Genomic DNA, 12,756 nt, shown 5'->3' on the forward strand with positions numbered 1-12,756 from the left:
AATAAATTACCATGCAAGATGCTATGTTTAAAATTTTAACATTTTAATTAATATTTTTATTAAAAATAATTCGACTCTTTGTAAAAATTAATGATTAAATTTGACTCTTTTAAATTGTTAAAGACCAAATTTAACTCAAGAGAAAATAAATACTAAATTGACAAAAATTATAAATATTAAAAATTAAATTTATTATAAATTTTTTAAGGGTAAATTACCTAATTGGTGACGCAATTTTTTGAACACTTTTATTTAGATTATCCATATAAAAATACTTGACTGTAGACACTACATATTTTTAACATTATTTTTTTTCCTCCACTACTGTTCATCATCTTCTTCCCTTCCGCCCAACCCCTACTTCCACCATTCTTTCTTCCTTTGCTCCTTTCTTCTTCCATCTTAAAGAAAAGGATAAATCTATGAAAAGGAGTACAACATGGTGGAAGATAAGGGGTTAAGACCTGAACTCTGGACCAAAGAAGAAGAAGCAAAACTTTCGCATTATTCTCCACAAAATCATTCGACCACAACTGATTTTTTACCATAAAAAAAAACAGGACAACTTTATGATATGTTTTACACCAAGAATCTGATAATGAAGCAACAAAAATCGAATTGACTGATGATCATAACTTGCCAGGCCCAGCTAATTAAAAGCTTTAGAATTACCTCTGCAAGAACCGTAAGTGTGGGGTGGATTTAACTTCAACCAATGGCCTGAAACTCGAAAACAGGCTTGCATTTGTCATTTCAACTTGTGCTATCTCAAACATTGACATACACTCCAAAACCCCACTAGTTTAACCATACCCAAACTGCTTAATACATATAAAAATACTACAAATTATCCTAACATATATAAAACAAAATGGTTGTAACTATTAGGATCATTTTGATTCCAGAAAACAAGAAAGATTTATCGTTACCAAACAGACTGCTTGAGAGACTAAAACATCGCTTTGAAAATGCAGTGAGGGGACAAAAACAAACAAACACATGAAGCCTGATGAAGAGTATCCTTGGAACAAGGTTTAATGGTGGAGACAAGCCACATAAGCCATGAGTGATATGTTGGAGAAGCTGTGGTGAGAAATGGGTGTTCTGTGGTAAGAATAATGCGAAAGTTTTGGTTCCTCTTCTTTGGTCCAGAGTTCAGGTCTTTACCTCTATCTTCTTCCATGCTATACTCCATTTTCACAGGTTTGTCATTTTCTTAATGATGAAAGAAGAAGGGATCAAAGGAAGAAAGAATGGTGAAGAAGATGACCAACACTAGTGGAGGTCAAAAAAAGGGTAAAATATATGACATGTTGGGATGATTAAATTTCAATAACTCCCACATTTACTTTTTATTTATTTATTTAAACCCCAAATTTCTACTTTTTTCAATTTACTCTCAACTTTTCTTTTTAATTATTATTGTTAGGCAGCTCTTCAATATAATATCCTCCACTGTAAACATTTTATAAGATAAATACTCAATTTTGGCACTTTCCAAATCCCAAATTTATTAAACATAAAAAATAATGCTCTCTATAAAGAAAAAACAATACTTATTTAATAATATATATGAATGACAAAATACATCTTCTAAGAATTGAAAATTGTGTAAAAGGCCAAAACATAAGTAATTAAAATTAATTAATATTTAAGCTTTTAATATACAAGTCAATGTTGAGCAAACTCATTGCCTCCTTTTTCTTCAATTTTATTCACTCCTTTATTGCTATGCCAATGGATAAACAAATTATACCAAAATTATGCTTTTCTTTAGCAGGTCTTATTATTATTATTAAAACATCTACTTATTTTGGATTATTTCAAATTTAGATGATTTGGGTTCTAATTTATTTTCGATTCAAATCGTTTACATGTTGTGATTAAATCGAATTAGATTTTGTAAAATTTCAATATACAAATATAAACGTAAACTGGACTAGTAGTCGTTTAATTATTAATCAATTTCTTTTTTCTGATCCAATTACTAAAATTACAAAATTATTATCCAACTATTCAACTTTTTTCTTTTTGGTTACCACCCATCAAATTAACAATGGAAAGATAACAACTTTTAAAATTAGCAGAATAGTAAGTTTAACCCTCAAAATTTATACATTGTATAATTTGATCTTTTTGTAATTTTGATTTTCTTTATAGTATTAAGGATAATTTTTTTTAAAAATGAGATAAAATGAAAATTATCTTGGATTTTGTTATGTTTCCATTTTTAGTATATATTCAATTAAATTTAACAGATAAATTTGTTCTTTTTAACTTTTTTTAATGAAAGGATGACAATGAAAAGAAAAATGTAAATAATTTGGTGACTAAAAAGAAATTTATCAATAGTTAGGTGATTACTAGTGTAGTTTACCCAATATATAATTGTTACAGTGTTGCTTTACCAGATAAACTCAAACCAGGAGTCTAAACTTCAAGAATATGAATCCCATTTCCCTTATGCCTTCCTTTGTTTTCTTCCATTTTCAATTCTCTAAGCATTTTTTTTATTTATGTTTTACACTATTTCACACTTCCACCTTGATTTTCAGTGTTGGGTCTGAAATTTTCTGTCATCCAAAGGAAAATATATAATTGAAGATTCATGGTATGAATGATAAGTTAAATCTTTTAGCATTTTGATGGTTTTTCATAGCATCATTTTTTTTTGTGACAAGTTAATTGCATGACAGTTGTTTGATGAAATGTTATGGTAGAGAAAATCCAGTGAGTGAACAAATTACAAACAATTGAATTGCTACTGCAATGGATGCTAGTTATTCAAAAACAGTAAGGTATGTAGTTTCAGCAGGCAATGTTTAATGTATTTGAAATACAGTTTATGTTCTTTGATATGATTCTTCAATGGGATTCTTCCGATACCTATTTCAGATTCCGATATGATCCTGAAAACTACAATTGCTCATCCACTGAGAAAGGCCATCTCTCAAAATTTATGACCAAGAAGAACTACAATCAAAAGACTGCAATTGGCCACAAGAAAGAACTGTCCAGGGTGTTTTCCGAAGACTACGAGGTCGTCGAGAAGACGATATTCGATCCTCGAGGACCCGATATTAGCCGATGGAACAAGCTTTTCTTAGTAGCTTGTTTGATTTCCTTGTTTGTAGACCCTTTGTTCTTGTATCTTCCACAGGCAAAGAAAGGCTTATGCGTGACTGTTTCATTACCTCTCGAAATCGATCTCACTATTATTCGATCGGTAGTTGATGTGTTTTACGTTCTTCAGATTTTTATTCGGTTCCGAACAGCTTATGTTGCTCCGTCTTCTCGCGTGTTTGGGAGAGGAGAGTTAGTCATTGACCCTTCCAAGATCGCTTCAAGGTACCTTCATAAGGATTTTTGGCTCGATATCATCGCAGCTCAACCGTTACCGCAGGTACCGCATTCATTTTTTTTAAAGCAATATCGAACTTTTTCATCGAATTCAACACTTGTTTTATGCACATTGCAGGTATTGGTTTGGTCTGTAATTCCAAAATTAAATGGTTCATCGATGGTGCCTACGAAAAACATCCTACGATTAATCATCATATTCCAATATCTCCTAAGGCTATACCTTATTTATCCACTTTCATCTCAAATCATCAAGACTACTGGTGTTGTGACCGCAACAGCATGGGCCGGTGCAGCTTATAACTTGATGCTCTACATGCTAGCAAGCCATGTACGTTAATCAATAAATCCCGAACTGAAAAGTGTTCAAACTTCGAACACAAGCTCTTTCTTGTATATCTATATATCGACGTTTACCGAGAATGCTCCTCTTTCAGGTTTTAGGAGCAACTTGGTATCTGTTATCACTCGAACGGCAAGAGGAATGTTGGAGAAAAGTTTGTAGTCTTCCCCTTTTGGACTGCCGGTACGAGTATTTCGACTGCCGATCGGTTGGTGACCCTGCTAGAGCTTCTTGGTTCAATGCAAGCAACATATCAAGTCTATGTGATCCAGGCAGTAACTTCTATCAGTTCGGTATATATGCCACCGCATTACGTATTGGAATAACATCCGAAGGGTTTTTCGAGAAGTACTTCTACTGTCTTTGGTGGGGGTTAAAAACTTTGAGGTAAAATACCTTAGAATGCTACATAACATATAATTGAAATTCACTTTGTAATGAATTTAATGCATTTTTTTTTTAACCAAATTTTGCAGTTCATTGGGACAGGGTCTTTCTACAAGCACTTACGTTGGTGAAATAATTTTTGCAATCATCATTGCTATTCTTGGATTGGTGCTTTTTGCATTGCTGATTGGAAATATGCAGGTAAAATCCTCTAGTTTTGATTCTACCCCATTGTTATAGTTTTTTCGGTTAATATGAACCTTCGGTTTTTCAGACGTATCTCCAATCCACAACGGTTCGACTTGAAGAATGGCGGATTAGGAGGACCGATACAGAACAATGGATGCATCACAGGCAACTTCCACATGAACTGAGGCAGAATGTTCGAAGATACGATCAATACAAGTGGGTTGCGACTCGGGGTGTTGATGAGGAAATGATTCTAAAGAGTCTACCGGTTGATCTCCGCCGAGACATCAAGCGTCATCTCTGCCTCGATTTAGTTCGGCAAGTGCCCCTCTTTGATCTGATGGATGATAGGATGCTTGATGCAATATGTGAAAGGCTTAAACCTTGTCTTTGTACCCCATCGACGTGCATAGTTCGTGAAGGCGATCCCGTAAATGAGATGCTTTTCATCGTCCGAGGCTACCTAGATTCATTTACTACTAATGGAGGACGTACAGGGTTCTTCAACTCGAGCCGGATCGGTCCCGGTGACTTTTGTGGTGAGGAGTTATTAACATGGGCGTTGGACCCTCGTCCAGGTGTCGTCCTTCCATCGTCTACACGCACCGTTAAAGCGATCACCGAAGTAGAAGCTTTCGCACTCGTTTCCGAGGACTTGAAATTCGTTGCATCCCAATTCCGAAAACTACATAGTAAACAACTTAAGCATACATTTAGATTTCATTCACATCAATGGAGGACATGGGCTGCATGCTTTATACAAGCAGCTTGGTTACGGTACAAGAGACGAAAAGAGGCTGATGCGCTGAAGAAATGGGAGAGTATGGTGACCGGTTCACCGGAGAGAATGGCAGAACAAACGGCCGCTGCACCACTTTCAGCGGCAGCCACGGGTTTTGCCTCATATGCGGCGAAACTGGCAGCTAGCACAAGGTCAAGAGGTGGGAGTAGTAGGTGTGGAAATGACTTCGACATATTAAGCACTTTGCAAAAGCCAAATGAACCTGATTTTACAGTTGAAAGATAATAACTATACATTAAAAAATCGCAATTTAAAGATGATGAAATAAAAATGTAAAATTATAACCATAAATTTATCCTTCAAATCATGAATTTTGTTCATGTAAATGATTTTAATGGTTAATACTAAATTAAAATGGAAAATTGGGCATGACCCAATGGATGCTCAAAGGCCTAAGCTACTAAAATGGGTCTTAGGAAGACCCAATTTGGGGCAAAATTAAAACCCTAAAACCCATGTGCTTAGCTCCTTTCTTTTTGGGTAATATACCATTTGGTACCTATATTTAGTTCCAATGTTTAATTTGGTGCCCAAACTAAACAAAATCATGTGACCTAATAAATAGTCGACATGTGTGCTTTAGTAAAAAACCATAGGTACTTAATTGTGACAAAAGAAAAACTCAAGTATCATTTGAAAAAAAAACTTATATACTAAACTAAACATTAAAATCAAACTCAAATATCAAATTAAACATTAAAACCAAATATAAGTATCAAATAACATATTAACATTTTCTTATTTTGAGGTTAAAACCTCATTTTCAATCACCATAAAATGTAAAACTAAAATTTAAATTTTCTTCCCATTTTCTTATTTTTTCCCTTATTATACTCAAACCTAACTTTTACAATCATAGAGGACAAGATTAATTATAAAAAAAATGGAAGTATGAATTTAAATTTTTACATTGAATTTAAATTATTATTTGGAATTTAAATTTGTTTATTATTTTTACATTGGGTTTTAAAATTTTAGTCCTAGTTAAGTTCGAATTTGGCAATTATTCTCACACTTGAACTTTTTTTTTGTCTAAATTAGTCTCAAAACTTGGTAATTGATCTAATATTGAGGCCTAAACTTGACAATTGTTTCCACGTTGAGACTTGAACTTTAGGGTTTTCAAGAAAATATAAATGACTAGCTTAAATAATAATAAAAAAGCTCAAGTCCCGATATGAGGACAATTTTCAAGTTTAAGGTCTAATTTGGACAAAAAAATTAGATCCCAATATGGGAATAGTTGCCAAGTTCAGGCCCAAAAAATTTATTTAACCCCTTTTATTTTATTTAACCATAGGCTAATCCTTGACTATTCAATATGGGATTGTTCTTTGTCTTGACAATATATATTATAACAATTAAGTTAAACAAGTTATTTGATAGTATAAACGAAGCAGCTACCATGAGTTGGGCAAAGAACTGCAAAATTTGGTGGTTTGAAAGAGCTTGGGGTTGAGTTTTTACAAGGTATAGGCTAGCCGGATGACCTCTCCTTTTACTCTAGTTCCAAGGGGTACGGTATTTATAAAAATGGAGTGGTCAGGTTTGCGTCTCAACCACTAAGTTCCTTATTTTATAGGAGTCGCACAAGAGCGAATTTAAGGAGATAGATAGAGTCTCGGCCTTCCCAAAAAATAGAAAATTAATCTTTTAATTTTTTTATAAATAATAAATTTATAAATTTACATCAACTTTGTTGACGTGGCATCCATATGACAATCTATATGTATACCCATTAGCAATTAATTAATTTTGAAAATCAAAATATTAAAAATAGTTTTTTATAATTTTTATACCTTTTTATTAATTTTAATATTTTAGAAAAATTATTTAATTATTGACGTGATATCCACATGACAATTCACATGTACGCTACATCAACAAAATTAACATTAACTTTTTCATCCATCCTAATTAGCAAACAACAAAAATTTAAATGAAAAATTAAAAATAAGTATTTTAAGGTTGAAGCAATAAATAAATTATTATGCCTATATATTACATATGTATTTATTTATTAATTGTTGTTTATTGCAATGAATGGGTAGCAGCTTTTCTCCAAATTAATCAAAACAAAGATAGAAACCTAGTTTTTAAACATTTGCTTATCCAGTCCCTTTTATTATTTTTAGGGTTTATATGTTTAAATATGCTTCCGATCCTTGTACTTTTCGAACATTTGAAATATAACTTCTCTATTTTTATGAATTTTATCCAATTTATTTTATTCGAAAATTAAAATCGATTGATAACATTATTAACAAATTTTTATATTGATAACACTATTAATATTTTTAAAATTTTTTGAATATGTGACATTTTAATATTCAAAGTTTTGATTTAAAATTAAAGTCCAACTGATTATACATATTCGAATTTAACAAAAGTCAATTGACAATATTACCGATCAGACTTTAATTTTTAAATTAGATTAATAGTTGGACTAAAAATTCTTGAAATAAAAAATAGAGGATTAAGTTTCAAAAGTGGGTATAGGGACTAGGAACATAATTAGGCCCTTTTTATAATATCAAAGTTTAAGTGGAATGAGGTAGCTTTCCAACTAAGGCTTAAAAATAATTATGGACATTACTTGAATTTTAAGAATATTTTATAATCTTAATTAATTTATGCATGCCTTTGATTCACCTGGGATATCCTCAACTTGTCATTATGTTTTTTTTTTTTTAAGCTCAATTTTGAGGAATCCTAAGTTTCCTTTTTCCATAGGAAGAAAAAATTATTTTAGTTGGGATTCAATTGAAAGGAATGTAAAAAAAAAATTAAAAGGAAAAAATTTGAAATTAATGTACTAAATAACTATATTATTTTTAAAAGATAATACATTTACATCTAAATATATATATTAGTAAAAAAAATCCTAAATTTTTTTCTCTTTTTTTCTCAAAGACGTTTTCTTCTTATCTTTTGTTTTGCCCAGCGACGGTGTCAAACTCCGAACTAGCTATCTCCTGCCTTTTTCTTCCTCCCACCAATCCTTTCTTTCTTTCTTTCTCTCATTCACTCTACATGTCTTCTCTCTTTTTCAGTTTACAGATCTATTTTGTAGTGATCTTTATTGTCTTTACAAGTTGTAATGGATGGATAACAGTGCCTTCGTTCGCTAAAACTCTACCAACCACCAATAGTTTTTCTTGAAAAGTGGGTGGCTCTTTATTAGTATTTCAAAATAAAAAATGATTTCACAAGCCTGTTTGGACCCATATTGTCTTAAGTTATATATATATATTTGTTTGTTTTTCCATTATTTAATAACCTTTTAGTTTTAAAAATTTTTGTCTGCCCTTGTAGCACGTTTTTTAGTCTTTTTTATGCATGTAATCTTAATTTTACAAGTGATTTTAGGGATAGTTTTGTTGTTATCCTTACTAGTTTGGTGAATGTTCAATTCTTTTACCGATTTTTGCTCGCCGTTTTGGACCATCTAGGAGTGATTTTCTTATCGTATTAACTGCTTGCAATCACTCCAGATATGTCGTGCTTGAGTTATGACAAAGTCAATTGTTACCGTGTCATAATGTTCTATTTAATATTGAGTCTAAAACATTTGTTATGTTGATGAAGTTTGTCATTTATTATCTACAACGAGTGTTTGTTATTTTTTTCCTGAATTATATGATTTCATTCCTTAAATAAATTAGTGAATTTACTTTTAAAATATATATTTAAATATATATATATATATAATATGTAAATATACATATATTTAAAAGAAGAATAAACAACCTAGTCAGAAAGCAAATCCATTGTTCTCTTCTATGCTCTTGCAAAATATATATTTTTATTTCAGAGAAAAAATAGAAATTATGACAGCTTAATTACGTGGCATGACGATTGTCTTTTAGGCATGATTCACGATGGTGTTTTTTACTTTGGTGAATGTACCCAAGAAGTCCCTCTATTATAGAAGCTTAATCAAATTAGTCTTTCTACTATTAAATGGATTAATTTAGTCCTTATACTATTAAAAAAATCAGAAAAACCAAATTGGAATAGAGTTAGTATTTATTGTTAAAAAATATCATTTATAAATAATTTTATTTTTCTAAAATAATTTTAATTTTATATATTTTTAATTTTTAAAATTAAAATATATAAAATTAAAAAATGTATAGAATGAAATTAGACAAACGTGAAAAAACATTTTTATTTTTTAAATTATTTTGTGTGGGCTTTAGTTGGCTTTGAATTTAAATAAAAAAATAAAAGAATTCCGTACCTGACTCGATGTATAAATAAACTAAAGCCAGTATTGAGCATTTTTCAATTTCAAGGTATTCAATGGCAGGTGTGGGGAGCAATTAGTGTTGGATAAAGCAAATGAGCAATTACAAAAGAGTTTAACATAATAATTAATGCATTATTAAAATTTGGGATCCCAATGGCAACTAAATTATGTATGTCTTTGACCAAATGTTTTGATGACATTGGATTGGACCAACCCTCATTTTGGAATTTGGAATATAAAATTGAAAATACCTACAATAAAAATATGGCCTAGGCCTTATACTATGTAATTTACTTTAATTTCATCTAATTAACTCTTTAAATGTGTGTTATGTTGATTGAGTCTTTAACTTAATTGGTATGCACATTATTGCCGATGTAAGAAGATGTTATTTCAGGTGTGCTGAAGCACATTATCTTCCTATTTATAGGTTTGGGAGGAGCTTTCTGGAGTTTTAAGCATTTGTGTCAAAAAAACATATATAAAAGGCTAATTTTTTTAATAATTTCGTCAAAAAAGACGGTAATAGTATTTCAACTCTCTTAAAAATCATTAAATTATAAATTTATATGTGATAAAATTATATTTTGACTTCTCAAAAATTTATAATTCAATTTCGGCCATTCTTTAAAAAGTTTCTAGATTCGTCCTTGAGTGAAATGTGAGATTTAAAAAGCTCGTTGGAAGAGGTGAATTTAAAGAAGAGGAGAGAGAATAGAAAGAAAAAGATAATATAAAAAAGGGAAGAAAGAAAAAGAAAAAGGAGATGACAACATTTTCTTACATTTAACAGCAAAGTAATCGGTTTAATTGTTTCTTTAATGACGATGACCAAATTAGTAAAAAAACAAATTTGGGTGACCAATATTTCATTACGTTTAATGTTAGAGTAATTAATTTGATCAATTCTTTTAATAATGGCGACCAAATTAACAAAAAAAAAAATTTAAGGTGACTAAAATAAGAATCACTTCTATTTAGAATGACTAATAAGAAATTTACCAAAAAAATGTTTCAATAAAAAAATGCACATGATAAAAAGATGGAGGGATGATAAGATGTTGAGTGATTATGATAAATTAGGTGATGGAGATAAGGAAAAAAAAAAAGAGAGGTTAAATTACCAATTTTGGGGTAAAAATAAAAATTTTCCAAGAAAATAAGGAATGGAGTAGACTTGGCCTGATCTGTCATTTCCTAAGTCTCTCCGATTTATTATTTCGTACATTATCGATGAAGTGAAAAAAATTAAGTAAGTAAATTTATATATATATATATATGGAAGATTTATTTATATTAGTGTAAAACTCAATTCTTTGTATAATTAATATTTTAATAATATGATTATTGTATTTTATATTATATGTAAATTATGCATGTTAAATTTTAAATAAATTAAAAATGTTTAACCATATGTTTTACGTAAAAAAACTTTCAACCATTAAATATATATTAATAAAAACAGTATTTTGGATATGATAGCGATATCGGACCTATTTGAAAATTTACATGCATAAAAGATATAATTATTTTGATAAATCCAACTATAAAATTGTTAAAATATTAATTGTATAAAGAATAATGAAAATGTGTAAAATAGTTATTTTATATTGGTGTAAGTGGATCTTCACCCACTCTCTTTATATAAAAGGATAAAATATGCCATAGGCCCCTATACTCTTCACAACGTTGGAATTTAGCCATTGCACTTCTATATACAGTAATTTAGTCTCTCTATTTTTTTATTTTCAAAATTTAGGTCAAATTGTTAATGTTGTTAGATTTTTATTGTTAAATTTGTTGATGTGACATTTTAACAAGGGAGAATTTAAGGGGGCAAGCAATGACCTTGGGTCCCCAAAAATGAAAACCATGCAATTTAGTCCCTTTATGAATAATGAGAATTTAAGTTAATACATTGTAAAATTGTACTTTGGCCCCCAAAAATTAAAAAAAAATTATTCCCTTCAAAAATGGTGAAATAAAAAATTAATAAATAATAAAATTATATTTTGACCTCTTAAAAATTTATAATTCAATTCCGATCTCCACTTAAAAAAAAATACTCTTTTGATAACAATGCAACTAAATAATGTGGCTAACAACCTCTTGGCCTTGTGGACAAGAGTATTATATTGTAGGTATGAGAGCTCGAGTTCAATCCCAAACAACCATTCCCCATTCCCAATTATAAAAATAGAGCAACAAAAAAATTATTTTGTAAAGAGCTTAAATTTAACAAAATAATTTTAATTAAATATTGAATCTGAATTTTGAAATTTGAAAAGTAAAGAGACTAAATTTTTAAAAATAAAAGTATAAGGACTAAATTTTAAATTTATAAAATTATAAGGACTTATTGCATATTTTAACCTATATACATAATGAAGAACCGTAAAATATGTTTTAGAAACAGGAGACATTGATCTTTAATGAAAATCTTATCGGTTTCTTTTCGTGTCACTGCCAACTTTTTCTTTTAGCGAAATGGTAGGCATCTTTCACTCCTTTTGTTTCACAAAAATCAGCCCCAAAAATGGATAATTGCAATTTTGCCCCTTATAAAAAATTATACTTTGGTTCTGACAAGAAAATTTTAAAAAAAATCATTTTAATCTTTTTCAAAAATGATGAAATCATAAACTAATATATGATAAAATTATATTTTGATCTCTCAAAATTTATAATTCAATTCCGACCTCTCCTAAATTTTTTTCTAGATTCACCCCTGACAAAAAAAGTCAAAACATTATTAATTAAACTTGTAATTTTAATTGAGATTTAATTTCAACATTTATATATTCGTGTATTCTTAATTAGTATTTCGAATTTCACATTCGAGACATATAATCGAAGCATGACGCCTAGAATAGAGCTTGAGCTTATGTTTTTATTGCGTAAACAAGCCTAATCAAGCTTGAGTAGTTCAATCTTTATTTCAAATCAAACTCAATATTTAGAAGTAAAACTCGGTTGAACTCCATTAAATAAATGAATTGAATTGAGTACATTTGAATAGCTCTATCTTTATCTCAAATCGAGATTGATTTTTAAAAGTGAAACTATATTGAACTCGGATTGAACCTCAAATCTCAAATTTCAAACTTAAGCTTCTTACGATTTGAACTCAATGGAATTTTACTGGTAAAAGTATCATCGATGTCCTTGTATTAAGAGCCAAATTACATTTTGCCCCTCTACTAAAAAATGGCAGATTAGTTCATGCACGTTAGATCAAATAGCAAACTTGTCTTTCTATTAAAAAAAATCATCCATTTCTATAGTTAAAAAAACTAGTGTTGTACATCAGCATGAGATACATGTGACAAGCCACGTGTCATTGTCTAGTTATTCCATCAACCACACCAATTTTTAACTTTAGAAATGGATCAATTTTTTAATAGAAAAGACCGATTTGGTCTT

At 29.8% G+C, this 12,756-nt stretch overlaps 1 protein-coding gene across 1 annotated transcript; it reads left to right on the forward strand.

Moving 5' to 3' along the window:
* The first annotated feature begins 2,579 nt into the window (after positions 1 to 2,579).
* Positions 2,580 to 5,453, forward strand: LOC108466305 (protein CNGC15b-like). The gene is made up of 6 exons (XM_053021778.1): positions 2,580 to 2,798; positions 2,896 to 3,403; positions 3,479 to 3,691; positions 3,798 to 4,090; positions 4,180 to 4,291; positions 4,365 to 5,453. Exons 1-6 carry the CDS (start codon positions 2,770 to 2,772, stop codon positions 5,304 to 5,306), a joined length of 2,097 nt encoding a protein of 698 aa, XP_052877738.1. The 5' UTR covers positions 2,580 to 2,769; the 3' UTR covers positions 5,307 to 5,453.
* Positions 5,454 to 12,756: the final 7,303 nt, after the last annotated feature.

The sequence above is a fragment of the Gossypium arboreum genome, chromosome 2 (assembly GCF_025698485.1).
Source record: "Gossypium arboreum isolate Shixiya-1 chromosome 2, ASM2569848v2, whole genome shotgun sequence".
Lineage (NCBI taxonomy): Eukaryota > Viridiplantae > Streptophyta > Magnoliopsida > Malvales > Malvaceae > Gossypium > Gossypium arboreum.

Coding starts and splice junctions, on each gene's coding strand:
- LOC108466305 (XM_053021778.1), top strand. CDS start 2,770: ATGGATGCTAGTTATTCAAAAACAGTAAG. Junction 2,799..2,895: donor AGTTATTCAAAAACAGTAAG/GTATGTAGTTTC, acceptor TACCTATTTCAG/ATTCCGATATGATCCTGAAA. Junction 3,692..3,797: donor TCTACATGCTAGCAAGCCAT/GTACGTTAATCA, acceptor CTCCTCTTTCAG/GTTTTAGGAGCAACTTGGTA.